The 16,987-nt window shown below is 39.1% G+C and overlaps 1 protein-coding gene across 1 annotated transcript in view; it reads right to left on the bottom strand.

The window, feature by feature from the left end:
- Positions 1-420: 420 nt before the first annotated feature.
- The window catches only part of LRP1 (LDL receptor protein 1), a 1,167,923-nt gene continuing 1,151,356 nt past the window's right edge, over positions 421-16,987 (bottom strand). Inside the window, exon 79 of the mRNA XM_071663699.1 lies at positions 421-4,704. Within this exon, the coding sequence (XP_071519800.1) occupies positions 4,558-4,704 (147 nt within the window). The 3' untranslated portion in view covers positions 421-4,557. The remainder of the gene's footprint in view (positions 4,705-16,987) is intronic.

Here is a 16,987-nt window from a genome sequence, read left to right as displayed (position 1 = left end):
TACCTCGCACACTTGACGGGGGGAGGGGGTTGTTATTCCATGTGTGGCGAGGTGGCAATGGGAATAAATAAAGGCAGACAGTATGAGTTATGTACATGTGTATATATGTATATGTCTGTGTGTGAATATATATGTGTACATTGAGATGTATAGGTATATATTTTGCGTGTGTGGACGTGTATGTATATACATGTGTATGTGGGTGGGTTGGGCCATTTCTTTCGTCTGTTTCCTTGCACTACCTCGCTAACGTGGGAGACAGCGACAAAGCAAAATAATAAAAAAATAATAATAACTATCATACACGGGGTTTTGAATGATTTTTTTAAAGAATAGTGTTTGAACATTTGTTTATAAAGCATTTTGGATGCGATTACCATAATGTACAGCGACATTAGCTATTTTAATAAAATTCTTGGAAAAATAAGGACTTTTATTTTTCATTAAAAAATTGCCAACTTTGCAGGAACACACATAGAATCTATATAAAGACAATTTTCTATCTTGGATATTATCTAAATACATATCCTATATTTTGAAATGATTTTGCCCTCTTATTTAGTTTTGCCTACATTTATGCAATTTACTGAAGAACACATTCCTTTAAATTCTACATTTTCTCCACTTTTCAATATAGTTTTCAAAAAATATTACTCATAGAAAAGTTTCTTCCAACACTGAAAAAGTTAAACAATAGGGCAAATTCATACCTTTATCTTCTGGGGGATAATTTTTTTTTTGGAACTGGCCAAAAAATGAATTGCCCATTGAAAAGATTAAAAAAAAAGGTCTTTTGAGTAGACAGAAAAATTGCAGATTCATTTTAAATTCCTGAAACAAAAAATGCTAAATTGGGGATGCTAAATATTTTAAGTAGCCACAGTCAATGAGTTAATAAAACTGGAATTGCCTTTGTCTTTAAAAATTACTCAGAAGAAGCTAAATTTGAAGACTAATGTTAATGTGATAAAAGAACAGCTACATTCAGACTGTTACAAATATGGTTATCAAAAGTAGAAATGAAAATTTAGACCACAAAATAATAATATTCTACTGATATCTGTACTATGGATTTTAAAGCTTTTGTTTATTAAATATTTACAACACAATTATATTGAATAACTGTATTTTTTGCACATTAAGTGCAAACTATGGCACCATGCAAATGCAATGAGAAACTGAAAATATAGAAAAACCTACAAAAATTAAATAAATTAGGATAAAGCTCCAAATATATATAAAAAAAATCAGTAAAGATCCCAATAATGTTCATAAAATTTGAGCTTCTATATATCTTTGGGAGATGTCAGTGAAAACATTAAGGTGTGAAAGACAATCAAGAAACCTTTACAATGCATTACATTTTGTTTTGCCATTTTTGAATTCTAAAAGACATCAAAAGTATTTCATAATGGATAAGGAATCACACTAATCTTGCCATGTAACAATTAAAAATGTAACACTTTCACAACTTGTCATATTCAGAAATAATTATCACAAGTTGAGTTGGTCTTAATTGGAAAATCTCTTCCAAACTGTGGTGTGATGGCTTACCTATGAACAAAATCTCTAATGGAGATTTCGCTTCTGCTTCATTTGATTTTGATGCTCAGTTTCTTTATATAGATTTGTGAATATGCTTCCACTCTGTACCCTAAACATATTTTTCAACATGGACATATATATAATCATAAATAAACTTATCAGCTACTAATACATTAATCATCCCAGAGGTAATAAATTTTCCTGTACACTTTTGAACACTTTACCCAAATAAAAACTAGAAACAAATTTTCATGATAGAGCAATGAATGAAAAAAAAGTCCAAGATTGAGCTACGATGGCTGCACAACCAATGCATTTTAAAGAATCTATTTTTTAAGAAAATAGTAATCATCATTTGTTTACTCATCAGTAAAAAACTGCATGGATAAAACCAACTAGTCAAAAGTAAAAGACCAATATTTTGATTAGCCAGCTATATTAATGTAACTAACTGCATCAGCTAGCTACATCAATGTAACTAACTGCATCAGCCAGCTACATCAAGTAACTACTTTCATCAGCCAGCTACATCAATGTAACTACCTTCATTAGCCAGGTACTTCAGCATACCTATTTTCATCAACCATCTACACCAATATAACTACCTGTATTGGCAGCTAAATCAATGTAATCACCTGCATCAACCAGACACATTAATGTGACTACTTACAACAGTCAATTACATCAGGGTAACTACCTGCATTAGCCAGGTGCTTCAGCATAACTAATGACGTTAATCAGCTCCATCAATGTATCTACCTGCAACAGCCAGGTACATCAATCTAACTACCTGCATCAGCCAGCTACATCAGTGTAACTACCTGCATCAGCCAGATACATCAATGGAACTACCTGTACTAGCCAGCTACATCAAGTAACTACCTGCATCAGCCAGCTACATCAATATATCTACCTGCATCAGCCAACATCATCAAGGTAAATACCTGCATCAGCCAGCTACATCAATGTAACTAACTGCACCAGCCAGTTACATCAGTGTAATTACCTGCATCAGCCAACATCAAGGTAATTACCTGCATCAGCCAGCTACATCACTGTAACTACCTGCATCAGCCAACAACATCATGGTAAATAACTGCATCAGCCAGCTACATCAAATAACTACCTGCATCAGCCAACTACATCAGTGTAACTACCTGCATCAGCTAGCTACATCAGTGTAACTACCTGCACCAGCCAGCTACATCAATGTAACCACCTGCATCAGCCAACTACATCAATGTAACTACCTGCATCAGCCAGCTACATCAGTGTAATTACCTGCATCTGCCATCTACATCAGTATAACTTCCCGCAGCAGCCATCTACATCAGTGTAACTACCTGCATCTGCCAGTTACATCAAGGTAACCATCTGCACCAGCCAAGCTACATCAGTGTAACTACATGCATCAGCCAGCTACATCAGTGTATCTACCTGCATCAGCCAACCACATCAATGTAACTACCTGCTCCAGCGAGCTACATCAGTGTGACTCCCTGCATCAGCCAGCTACATCAATGTAATTACCTGCATTAACCAAAAACATCAAGGTAAATACCTGCATCAGCCAGCTACATCAATGTAATTACCTGCATCAGCCATCTATATCAACATAACTTCCCGCACCAGCCATCTACATCAATGTAACTACTTGCATCAGCCAGCTATATCAATGTAACTACCTGCACCAGCCAGCTACATCAATGTAACAACAGCATCAGCCAGCTACATCAGTGTAACTACCTGCAACAACCAGCTACATCAATGTAACTACATGCATCAGCCAGCTACATCAGTGTAACTACCTGCATTAGCCAGCTACATCAGTGTAACTACCTGCACCAGCCAGCTACATCAGTGTAACTACATGCACCAGCCAGCTACATCAGTGTAACTACCTGCATTAGCCAGCTACATCAGTATAACTACATGCACCAGCCAGCTACATCAATGTAACTACCTGTATCACCTGCTACATCAAGGTAACAAATTGTATCAAATTAACTAAAATACTGAGCACAAATAATATAATCTCAAGCCCCTCTAGCTTGTATATATCTCAAGCCCCTCTAGCTTGGTTGTTGAATATAGAAGTGCAAAAATATTATCTTAACTCTTATGAAATTAGTATAAATCAAAACCATAGTATGTATGTGGAGGTAAACCACAATTTGATTCACAGTGTCCTAAAAGTAAGTGGACTATTTACATCATCCTAAGATAATAAGGACTAGCTGGGTACTATATTTATAGTATAATACCTCCTAGACATCAAACACCATGGGTAAACATATAAATCAAGATATGTGCCTTGAAATTGTAACTTTATCATTCTTAATGAAGAATTTGTGCATGTAAAAACAAATCCAAATTCCATTACTAGTGACAAATTTAGTACATAAATAGGAGTTTCCAAGTCACTTGTAACAAATATCATGTAATAAATATTTTCGAGCAAGTTTGCACCACTGATCACCAAATCCACAATAACTTCAATTCTGATGTATTTACATTACTTGAGCAGCCTCTCTTTATATAAATTAAAACAGGAGCAGTCAAGGCTTAATTTGACTGACAATTTAAGCTTGTCTTCATAAAAGAGTTTAATTTGCAATGACCTGTGAACTATCAAATTTTCCTTACAAAATATTGTCCAAACTTCTAAAAAATTAAATAAATTCATATTCACCTATGGATATGGCTAAAAGTTATACTACACCAACAATTTCTGGCTACAAAGTTTGTTATAGATCAAAAATGTTGGCAGGAGTCATTTATCACACGAATATGTATGGATGGTATATTGTACAGCTGTTAATCAGACAACAAACAATTGAAAACATATCTGGATTCATTATAGTGTTGGTTGACTGTTAATCAATTTTCTACCTATTTGTTGAGCTTTGTACCCATCACTTGCATATCAAGTACATTGTGTCCTTTAAATGTCCATATAAGTTGCAGAATTATGTTTCTGTGGAAGATGAAGACTGGGTGGAGGAGCCGGGGTTAAGATTTCGACCCATTGGGTCGGCTTGTGTCTTGGGCGCCCAGGGGGTCCAATTGTAGCAAACCAGTCTTCTCCTCCTGAGTGATGGATGCTGCAGCTTCCGCGCTGTACAGACTGTCGTAGACTGGGTTTTTGAATGTGTTCGGCTGTGGTAGAATGACAAGAGATAAAATACATACCTCTTCTCCAGCATCTATAAAAACTAGCCTTTTTATACTGCAAAATCATGTATAAATAGCTGCTAAGTCTTTAAAAGTTTCTTTTGTTAACTTTTGTGCCCAACAAAATTTTCTGACATTTCCTTCTTTATGAAGGAAATCTATATAAATGTACCTATAAAAATTCATTCTATATGGATATAACGAAAGTTCAATTAGCAACTTTAAAATCTTAATGACTGCTTTTTTTATTATCATTATTATTATTATTATTATTTTGCTTTGTCGCTGTCTCCCGCGTTTGCGAGGTAGCGCAAGGAAACAGACGAAAGAAATGGCCCAACCCACCCCCTTACACATGTATATACATACATGTCCACACACGCAAATATACATACCTATACATCTCAGTGTACACATATATATACACACACAGACACATACATATATACCAATGCACACAATTCACACTGTCTGCCTTTATTCATTCCCATCGCCACCTCACCACACATGGAATACCATCCCCCTCCCCCCTCATGTGTGAGAGGTAGCGCTAGGAAAAGACAACAAAGGCCCCGTTCGTTCACACTCAGTCTCTAGCTGTCATGCAATAATGCCTGAAACCACAGCTCCCTTTCCACATCCAGGCCCCACACAACTTTCCAAGGTTTACCCCAGACGCTTCACATGCCCTGATTCAATCCACTGATAGCACGTCAACCCCGGTATACCACATCGATCCAATTCACTCTATTCCTTGCACGCCTTTCACCCTCCTGCATGTTCAGGCCCCGATCACTCAAAATCTTTTTCACTCCATCTTTCCACCTCCAATTTGGTCTCCCACTTCTCCTCGTTCCCTCCACCTCTGACACATATATCCTCTTGGTCAATCTTTCCTCACTCATTCTCTCCATGTGCCCAAACCATTTCAAAACACCCTTTTCTGCTCTCTCAACCACGCTCTTTTTATTTCCACACATCTCTCTCACCCTTACATTACTTACTCGATCAAACCACCTCACACCACACATTGTCCTCAAACATCTCATTTCCAGCACATCCACCCTCCTGCGTACAACTCTATCCACAGCCCACGCCTCGCAACCATACAACATTGTTGGAACCACTATTCCTTCAAACATACCCATTTTTGCTTTCCGAGATAATGTTCTCGACTTCCACACATTCTTCAAGGCTCTCAGGATTTTCGCCCCCTCCCCCACCCTATGATTCACTTCCGCTTCCATGGTTCCATCCACTGCCAGATCCACTCCCAGATATCTAAAACACTTTACTTCCTCCAGTTTTTCTCCATTCACACTTACCTCCCAATTGACTTGGCCCTCAACCCTACTGTACCTAATAACCTTGCTCTTATTCACATTTACTCTTAACTTTCTTCTTTCACACACTTTACTAAACTCAGTCACCAGCTTCTGCAGTTTCTCACATGAATCAGCCACCAGCGCTGTATCATCAGCGAACAACAACTTCCCAAGGTCTCTCATCCACAACAGACTTCATACTTGCCCCTCTTTCCAAAACTCTTGCATTCACCTCCCTAACAACCCCATCCATAAACAAATTGAACAACCATGGAGACATCACACACCCCTGCCGCAAACCTACATTCACTGAGAACCAATCACTTTCCTCTCTTCCTACACGTACACATGCCTTACATCCTCGATAAAAACTTTTCACTGCTTCTAACAACTTGCCTCCCACACCATATATTCTTAATACCTTCCACAGAGCATCTCTATCAACTCTATCATATGCCTTCTCCAGATCCATAAATGCTACATACAAATCCATTTGCTTTTCTAAGTATTTCTCACATACATTCTTCAAAGCAAACACCTGATCCACACATCCCATACCACTTCTGAAACCACACTGCTCTTCCCCAATCTGATGCTCTGTACATGCCTTCACCCTCTCAATCAATACCCTTCCATATAATTTACCAGGAATACTCAACAAACTTATACCTCTGTAATTTGAGCACTCACCCTTATCCCCTTTGCCTTTGTACAATGGCACTATGCATGCATTCCGCCAATCCTGAGGCACCTCACCATGAGTCATACATACATTAAATAACCTTACCAACCAGTCAACAATACAGTCACCCCCTTTTTTAATAAATTCCACTGCAATACCATCCAAACCTGCTGCCTTGCCGGCTTTCATCTTCCGCAAAGCTTTTACTACCTCTTCTCTGTTTACCAAATCATTTTCCCTAACCCTCTCACTTTGCACACCACCTCAACCAAGACCAGATATAGGACTGCTTTTTATATTCCAGAAAACACTGAAAATCAATTTGATGTTTTATATACCTAAGCCATTACTAACTACTCTTGGACTGTTATCTTATAAGACATCAAATTCTCATTTGCTGACACCTGGTTGACCATTACTACATATGGAAGCATATCATAAAAATGTAAACCATTACTATAAAACAGTTAAAATTTTGTCAAGCAATCATTCAATAACTCACTACAAAGCCTGTCTTTTCTAGCACTTAACTAGGGTAGCTTAATTATATCTAATAAATATCTTATTTTTGAGCCATCCCATCACCAGCTGTCCTATCATGTAGTCTTCACCCAAGTCATAATTTAGTTGACGAGGTGGATAAACCACGAATAAAGTTACTGTCACATTAAATGCATGCAAAAAATATAAGTATGATGTGTCCTGGAGAGTTGCATGAAAAATTCTGAGCATAGAAATAATCATTCACAAAGCTGTTACTCCTACCTTAAGGACTATGATATACCAACCTTCCCTACACTGTGTGGCTCACTCCACAAGTTATATTTTACTACTTTCTTGATCACTAAAAAGAGGAACTAGTTCAAGTTACCCCTGTGTACTTCTATCTCTTCTAGGATATCTTTAAAAATATTCTTTCTGCAGAGCTAATGTTAAGATTCAGAACCTTCATACTGACTTTTGGAAGTATCAATTTGGTGTTATTATCTACACCTATTTGTACAGAATGAGGAGAGAGTTCTACACTTGTGTGGCCCCATCTCTTGAACTTTATTATAATGTAGGTTTTCAAACATTTGTAAAAAGCTAATTTTTATTATATTCATTTTGTGTCGCTGTCTCCCACATTAGCAGGGTAGCGCAAAGAAACAGAGGAAAGAATGGCCCAACCCACCCACATACACATGTATATTCATAAACGCCCACACACGCACATATACATATCTATACATTTCAACATATACGTAGATATAAATACACAGACATATACATATATACACATGCACATACACATACATGCTGCCTTCATCCATTTCCGCCGCCACACATGAAATGGCACCCCCTCCCCCCGCGTGTGCGTGAGGTAGTGCTAGGAAAGAACAAAAAGGCCACATTCATCCACACTCAGACTCTAGCTGTCATGTGTAATGCACCAAAACCACAGCTTCCTTTCCACATTCAGGCCCCATAAAACTTTCCATGGTTTTCCCCAGATGCTTCACATGCACCTGGTTCAATCCATTGACGGCACGTCAACCCCAGTGTACCGCATCGTTCCAATTCACTTTATTCCTTGCTCGCCTTTCACCCTTCTGTATGTTCAGGCCCCGATCGCTCAAAATCTTTTTCACTCCATCCTTCCACCTCCAATTTGGTCTCCCACTTCTCCTCATTCCCTGAACTTCTGACACATATATCCTTTGTTAATCTTTCCTCACTCATTCTCTCCATGTGACCATTTCAGTACACCCTCCTCTGCTCTCTCAACCACACTCTTTTTTTTAATACAAACATCTCTCTCACCTTTTCATTACTTACTTGATCAAACCACCGCAAGCCACATACTGTCCTCAAACATCTCATGTCCAACACATCCACCCTCCTCTGCACAACCCTATCTATTGTCCATGCTTCACAACCACATAACATTGTTGGAACCACTGTTCCTTCAAACATACCCATTTTTGCTCTCTGAGATAATGTTCTCGCCTTCCACACATTCTTCAATGCTCCCAGAACCTTCGCCCCCTCCCCCACCCTGTGACTCACTTCCGCTTCCATAGTTCTATCTGCTGCCAAAGCCACTCCCAGATATCTAAAACACTTCACTTCCTCAAGTTTTTCTTCATTCAAACTTACCTCCCAATTTACTTGTCCCTCAACTCTACTGAACCTAATAACCTTGGTCTTATTCACATTTACTCTCAGCTTTCTTCTTTCACACATTTTACCAAGCTCAGTCACCAACTTCCGCAGTTTCTCACGAATCAGCCACCAGCGCTGTATCATCAATGACAACAACTGACTCACTTTCCAAGCCCTCTCATCCACAACAGACTGCATACTTGCCCCTCTCTCCAAAACTCGTGCATTCACCTCCCTAAAATCCCCATCCATAAACAAATTAAACAACCATGGAGACATCACACACCCCTGCTGCAAACTGACAGTCACTGGGAACCAATCACTTTCCTCTCCTCCTACTCATACACATGCCTTACATCCTCAATAAGAACTTTTCACTGCTTCTAGCAACTTACCTCCCACACCAAATACTCTTAATACCTTCCACAGAGCATCTCTATGCCTTCTCCAGATCCATAAATGCGACATACAAATTCATCTGCTTTTCTAAGTATTTCTCACATACATTCTTCAAAGCAAACACCTGATCCACACATCCTCTACCACTTCTGAAACCACACTGCTCCTCCCCAGTCTGATGCTCTGTACATGCCTTCACCCTCTCAATCAATACCCTCCCATATAATTTCCCAGGAATATTCAAAAGACTTATTCTTCTGTGATTTGAACACTCACCTTTATCCCCTTTACCTTTTACAATGGCACTATGCATGCATTCCGCCAATCCTCAGGCACTTCACCATGAACCATACATATATTGAATATCCTCACCAACCAGTCAACAACACAGCCACCCCCTTTTTAAATAAATTCCACAGCAATACCATCCAAAGCTAATATCATGATTAATCACTTAATTTATTCTAAAGATCCACATTAACCCTTAAAAGTCTCAAGCTTTCCTTTCCAACCCCCAAAATTCACATTTTTCAAGATTACAAGATGTATCTAACCTTACATTTTCAAAGATATTCATATATCATGAAAAAGCATGTTGAAGTATGTGTTGTCCAATACTTTCACTCTAATGAAGTGTAATGGTTCTGTAGATGTTTCAGCACAACAAGCTAAAATTGGGAGATATGGCCTGAGTGTTAGGGGAGTTGCAACATATATCTAAGAATTAATTACTGATTTTTAAAATTTCTATATTACACAAATAAATCATTTCTATTATGAGTGTGATTCAATGATGATCTTTTCAAAACACCAAAACAATGTTTTTAGAATTACCAGCCAAAAGCAGTGTTGTCAAGGTCAGACAAGCTGGCAACTCTCAAAAAGTTTCTCCTATATAATTCTAGTTAACTTTCAGTGCTGGAAGAGTATCCATAAAATCACTCAATGATCTGAAGATAGATCATCATCATTCAATACTTCAAAATCTTCTGCCTGGTCTTCTAAATCTAACATGTTAAAATTTCCTTCTACGAAAACTAATGAAAGTATGCTCTCACTGGCATGATTGGAGGGTAACTGATTGTGGGGAGAAATTATCATGCACTACCATCTCAGTCACCTCCCAAGTTGGCGTATGGCTTTGAAAATGAGGCACAAAACTCATGCAAATGTCCTTCTGGCGACATTAAGATGTTAAAAAGAGTTTCTTCATGTCCTTTCTGATTAGCTTCTTGTTAGAACCTTTGGTTACTCTGTCAGTACCTCTCATGAGGAACTGTTTGCGGTTAATATAATCCTATTACTTTAGAAATCTGGAGGTTATAATTAGACCATCTCTATTTTCTTCTCCAGTCTCATTGTAGCTCAGCTCTGAAATGTGGTACTATCTTACATGCCATTCTCTGGACTCTTTCTGTAATAAGTCATGGTACATAATCTAAGAAATTTATTTTCATAAAGCGGGGTAAGTGTATGATAGTTTGAAGGGTATCCACTTGATGGGAAAGTAGGGAAAAATACTAGACCTTGCCAAGGTAGGATGTTCAGACCTCAAGGTTCTGTATATTTACCTCTCATCAGTTTTGGTATACAAATTAATCACAACTTACTTGAACACCCTTTAATCAAGTGTTTGAAGTTGTTTACCATACTAATCCATCTTTACAATTTCTTTACAGTTCAAATGGTTTGGGATAGAACACAAGGTAGGTACCAGTACCGAAAATTTGTGCTGAATCACTAATGTGCTATAGTGTAACATGTTTCCATGCAACTTATAGGTTTGAGACCATATGCCAAAAATGCATAAAACAATACTCAAAACATTATTTAAATGATGGAAATAATGTTTCACATAATACTTAAGATGTTATCTAAGCAAATGAAAATACTATACAATACATACCTCCCTGGAGGTATAATATACAATATACACCTCACTGGAGGAGGAGGAAGGGGAGGGGAATGCTATTTCATGTAGGGAGGGTGGCAATGGGAATGGGTGAAGGCAGCAAATGTGAATATGTACATGTGTGTATATGTATGTGTACATTGAAATGTATGTATATGTGCATGTGTGGGCATTTACGTATATACATGTGTATGTGGGTGGGTTGGGCCATTCCTCATCTGTTTCCTTGTGCTACCTCACTTGTGCAGGAGACAGCGAATAAGTATAATAAATAAATAAAACATACAGAAAATAAGAGACAGCCTATCTGCCACACCCACATTTATTCAGGATGCTAGGATATTCCAGAAAAGTTTTCCCCAAATTCTTTCCAAATACGCATTAGGTAAGAATCTATGGAACACGACTGTATAGAAGAAATACATGAACAGCACAATTTATTGTTTCATTCACCAAGCAAAAATGTATGCTTTATTTCAGAAGACAATCATCCACCTCCCTGTACTGCAAACATTGTATACTTTACAATGCTGTACAGCTCATGTTTCTGTTAAGAGTATATTTTGTAATATTGCGCTCTTGAATATATTTTTAGTGCATGATGTAGTTAAGAGCCTATTAAGAACTGTGTTAAAAGAAAATAATTTACAGTATTATAGGAGTTTAGGGAACTATGGCAAAAAAAAAATGCACAAAACTTTTATATAAATAATGGAAATAATATACAGCACTGTAATGAATAACATACTAACCATCACTTAAAGAATGAAAATAATCTATGATACAGCAGGTAAAGAAAATAATATAGCTAATGTATCTGCCCTGTATTCTTGAACTGACTTATATCCCAAATTCGACTCTGCAGACATTGACAGATTAGGGTGTAACAAAAAATACCTGAAATATGTCAAAATCAGCCAAAATGTGTCAGAATGAGGGAGTGTATGTCATCCAAATTGCTCAAATAAGCCAGAACAATGTTTGATATAAAAAAAAGGTTTGTAATAAAAAAATTTAATAATTTTGCCTTTGTGCTCATCAGATTGGTCTCTCAAATACTGATAACATATATCAAACAGAAAAGAAGAGAGAATGTTGGGGTGAAGAGAGTGGTGAGAGTAAGTGAGCTTGGGAAGGAGACTTGTGTGAGGAAATACCAGGAGAGACTGAGTACAGAATGGAAAAAGGTGAGAACATAGGACGTAAGGGGAGTGGGGGAGGAATGGGATGTATTTAGGGAAGAAGTGATGGCTTGTGCAAAAAATGCTTGTGGCATGAGAAGTATGGGAGGTGGGGAGATTACAAAGGGTAGTGAGTGGTGGGACGAAGAAGTAAGATTATTAGCGAAGGAGAAGAGAAAGGCATTTGGATGATTTTTGCAGGGAAATAATGCAAATGACTGGGAGATGTATAAAAGAAAGAGGCAGGGGGTCAAGAGAAAGGTGCAAGAGGCAAAACAGAGGGCAAATGAGAGTTGGGGTGAGAGAGTATCATTAAATTTTAGGGAGAATAAAAAGATGTTTTGGAAGGAGGTAAATAGAGTGTGTAAGACAAGGGAACAAATGGGAACATCAGTGAAGGGGGTTAATGGGAGGTGATAACAAGTAGTGGTGATGTGAGGAGGAGTGAGTATTTTGAAGGTTTGTTGAATGTGTTTGATGATAGAGTGGCAGATATCAGGTGTCTTGGTTGAGGTAGTGTGCAAAGTGAGAGGGTTAGGGAGAATGATTTGGTAAACAGGAAGAGGTAGTAAAAGCTTTGCGGAAGATGAAAGCCGGCAAGGCTTGGATGGTTTGGATGGTATTGCAGTGGAATTTATTAAAAAAAAGGGGGTGACTGTATTGTTGACTGGTTGGTAAGGTTATTTAATGTATGTATGACTCATGGTGAGGTGCCTGAGGACTGGCAGAATGCTTGCATAGTGCCATTCTACAAAGGGAAAGGGGATAAGAGTGAGTGCTCATATTACAGAGGTATAAGCTTGTTGAGTATTCCTGGTAAATTATATGGGAGGGTATTGATTGAGAGGGTGAAGGCATGTACAGAGCATCAGATTGGGGAAGAGCAGTGTGAGAAATACTTAGATAAGCAAATGGATTTATATGTAGCATTTATGGATCTGGAGAAGGCATATGATAGAGTTGATAGAGATGCTCTGTGGAAGGTATTAAGAATATATGGTGTGGGAGGTAAGTTGTTAGAAGCTGTGAAAAGTATTTATCGAGGATGTAAGGCATGTGTATGTGTAGGAAGAGAGGAAAGTGATTGGTTCTCAGTGAATGTTGGTTTGCGGCAGGGGTGCGTGATGTCTCCATGTTGTTTATTTTGTTTATGGATGGAGTTGTTAGGGAGGTGAATGCAAGAGTTTTGGAAAGAGGGGCAAGTATGCAGTCTGTTGTGGATAAGAGAGCTTGGGAAGTGTCAGTTGTTGTTCACTGATGATACAGTGCTGGTGGTTGATTCGGGTGAGAAACTGCAGAAGCTGGTGACTGAGTTTGGTAAAGCGTATCAAAGAAGTAAGCTGAGAGTAAATGTGAATAAGAGCAAGGTTATTAGGTACAGTAGGGTTGTGGGACAAGTCAACTGGGAGGTAAGTTTGAATGGAGAAAAACTGGAGGAAGTGAAGTGTTTTAGATATCTGGGAGTGGATTTGGCAGCAGATGGAACCATGGAAGCGGAAGTGAATCAAAGGGTGAGGGAGGGGGCGAAAGTTCTGGGAGCGGTGAAAAATGAGTGGAAGTCGAGAACGTTATCATGGAAAGCAAAAATGGGTATGTTCGAAGAAATAGTGGTTCCAACAATGTTATACGGTTGCGAGGCGTGGGCTATAGATAGAGTTGTGCAGAGGAGGGTGGATGTGCTGGAAATGAGATGTTTGAGGACAATATGTGGTGTGAGGTGGTTTGATCGAGTAAGTAATGAAAGGGTAAGAGAGATGTGTGGTAATAAAAAGAGTGTGGTTGAGAGAGCACAAGAGGGTGTTTTGAAATGGTTTGGTTGCATGGAGAGAATGAGTGAGGAAAGATTGACAAAGAGGATATATGTGTCAGAGGTGGAGGGAACAAGAAGTAGGAGACCAAATTGGAGGTGGAAAGATGGAGTGAGAAAGATTTTGAGTGATCGGGGCCTGAACATGCAGGAGGGTGAAAGGTGAGCAAGGAATAGAGTGAATTGGAATGATGTGGTATACCGGGGTCAACGTGCTGTCAATGGATTGAACCAGGGAATGTGAAGCGTCTGGGTTAAACCATGGAAAGTTTTGTGGGGTCTGCATGTGGAAAGGGAGCTGTGGTTTTGGTGCATTATACATGACAGCTAGAGGAAGGTATTAAGAATATATGGTGTGGGAGGCAAGTTGTTAGAAGCAGTGAAAAGTTTTTATCGAGGATGTAAGGCATGTGTACATGTAGGAAGAGAGGAAAGTGATTGGTTCTCAGTGAATGTAGGTTTGCGGCAGGGGTGTGTTATGTCTCCATAGTTGTTTAATTTGTTTATGAATGGGGTTGTTAGGGAGGTAAATGCAAGAGTTTTGGAAAGAGGGCCAAGTATGCAGTCTGTTGTGGATGAGAGAGCTTGGGAAGTGAGTCAGTTGTAGTTCGCTGATGATACAGCGCTGGTGGCTGATTCATGTGAGAAACTGCAGAAGCTGGTGACTGAGTTTGGTAAAGTGTGTGAAAGAAGAATGCTGAGAGTAAATGTGAATAAGAGCAAGGATATTAGGTACAGTAGGGTTGAGGGTCAAGTCAATTGGGAGGTAAGTTTGAATGGAGAAAAACTGGAGGAAGTGAAGTGTTTTAGATATCTGGAAGTGGATTTGGCAGCGGATGAAACCATGGAAGCGGAAGTGAATCATAGGGTGGGGGAGGGGCGAAAATTCTGGGAGCGTTGAAGAATGTGTGGAAGTTGAGAACATTATCTCGGAAAGCAAAAATGGGTATGTCTGAAGGAATAGTGGTTCCAACAATGTTTTATGGTTGTGAGGCATGGGCTATGGATAGAGTTGCGCAGAGGAGGGTGGATGTGCTGGAAATGAGATGTTTGAGGACAATATGTGGTGTGAGGTGGTTTGATCGAGTAAGAAATAATAGGGTAAGAGAGATGTGTGGTAATAAAAAGAGTGTGGTTGAGAGAGCAGAAGAGGGTGTTTTGAAATGGTTTGGTCACATGGAGAGAATGAGTGAGGAAAGATTGACCAAGAGGATATATGTGTCAGAGGTGGAGGGAACGAGGAGAAGTGGGAGACCAAATTGGAGGTGGAAAGATGGAGTGAAAAAGATTTTGAGTGATCGGGGCCTGAACATGCAGGAGGGTGAAAGGCGTGCAAGGAATAGAATGAATTGGAATGATGTGGTATACCGGGGTCGACGTACTGTCAATGGATTGAACTAGGGCATGTGAAGCGTCTGGGGTAAACCATGGAAAGTTCTGTGGGGCCTGGATGTGGAAAGGGAGCTGTGGTTTCGATGCATTATTACATGACTAGCTTAGCTAGAGACTGAGTGTGAACGAATGTGGCCTTTGTTGTCTTTTCCTAGCGCTACCTCGCACACTCGAGGGGGGAGGGGGTTGTTATTTCATGTGTGGCGGTGGTGATGGGAATGAATAAAGGCAGACAATATGAATTATGTACATGAATTATGTATATGTCTGTGTGTGTACATATATGTATACATTGAGATGTATAGGTATGTATATTTGCGTGTGTGGACGTGTATGTGTATATACATGTGTATGTGGGTGGGTTGGGCCATTGTTTCGTCTGTTTCCTTGCGCTACCTCGCTAATGCGGGAGACAGCAACAAAGCAAAATAAATAAATTTACAAGAAAAAGGACTCAACCTATACAAGGCTCAAAGTCTCGATGAAATTTCAGCATATGTGCTAAAGAGGAGTGCATATAAATGTGATGGATCATTTGAATTACTACTATGCAAGATGTCACTGGAGAGAGGCAAATTACCAAGGGAATGGAAAAGGGCAAATGTCACAGGCCAGGGCAGGCTTTGGACAATAGACTTTTCTCTAATGACAAAACAAGTGGATGACTTTCTGTGGAGAAATTTCCAGAGTGACAGACATCATGGTTTTAAGGAGAGGTCTTTTTGTAACAAGCCTTTTAGGGTTTGACTAGAGAGTGAGCCATATCATAAACATAAGGGAAGGGTGGATGTACTAAGTCTGGACTGCCAGAAGGCATTCGACACTGTACCACTCAGGAGGCTGGTTATGGAGCTGAATCACTAAGCAGGAATAAGGGGGAAACTCCTCTGTTGGACAGAAGATTATCTCAGCGGGAAGAAACAAAGGAGGCATGTCAGAGGAGCCTTTTCCAAAGGGGTTGAGGTGACCAGTGGGGTACCATAGGGTGCAGTTCTGGGACAATTACTCTTCTTCATCTACATTAATGACATGCCTGAAGGTATAGAATCCTCTCTGAATATGTTTGCAGAGGATTCAAAAGTGATGAGGGAATTGAAAAGCAAAAATGATTACATAAATTTAAAAGAAGACCTAAACAAACCCTAAAGTTGGTCTGAAACATGGGTGATGAAATTTAACTCTGGCAAATGTAAGGTAATAATGATGGGACAAAGTGAAAATTATTACCGCCGAGCAGAAGTATGCTTCAAAATTGTGTGTGAGAGGGAACTGGGGGTAAACATCATCCCTAACCTGTTGTGAGAAATCCATATCAGAATATTTAAAAATACAAATTGTCTGCTGGCAAAGATCAGAATAGCTTTGAAGTCTTTTTTTTTTTTCATACATATTCGGCATTTCTTGCATCAGCGAGGTAACATTAAG

Source organism: Panulirus ornatus, chromosome 1, assembly GCF_036320965.1.
Source record: "Panulirus ornatus isolate Po-2019 chromosome 1, ASM3632096v1, whole genome shotgun sequence".
In the NCBI taxonomy this organism is placed as follows: domain Eukaryota; kingdom Metazoa; phylum Arthropoda; class Malacostraca; order Decapoda; family Palinuridae; genus Panulirus; species Panulirus ornatus.
Note: the sequence above shows the minus strand (reverse complement) of the source record. Positions and strands in the feature narration are given on the sequence as shown.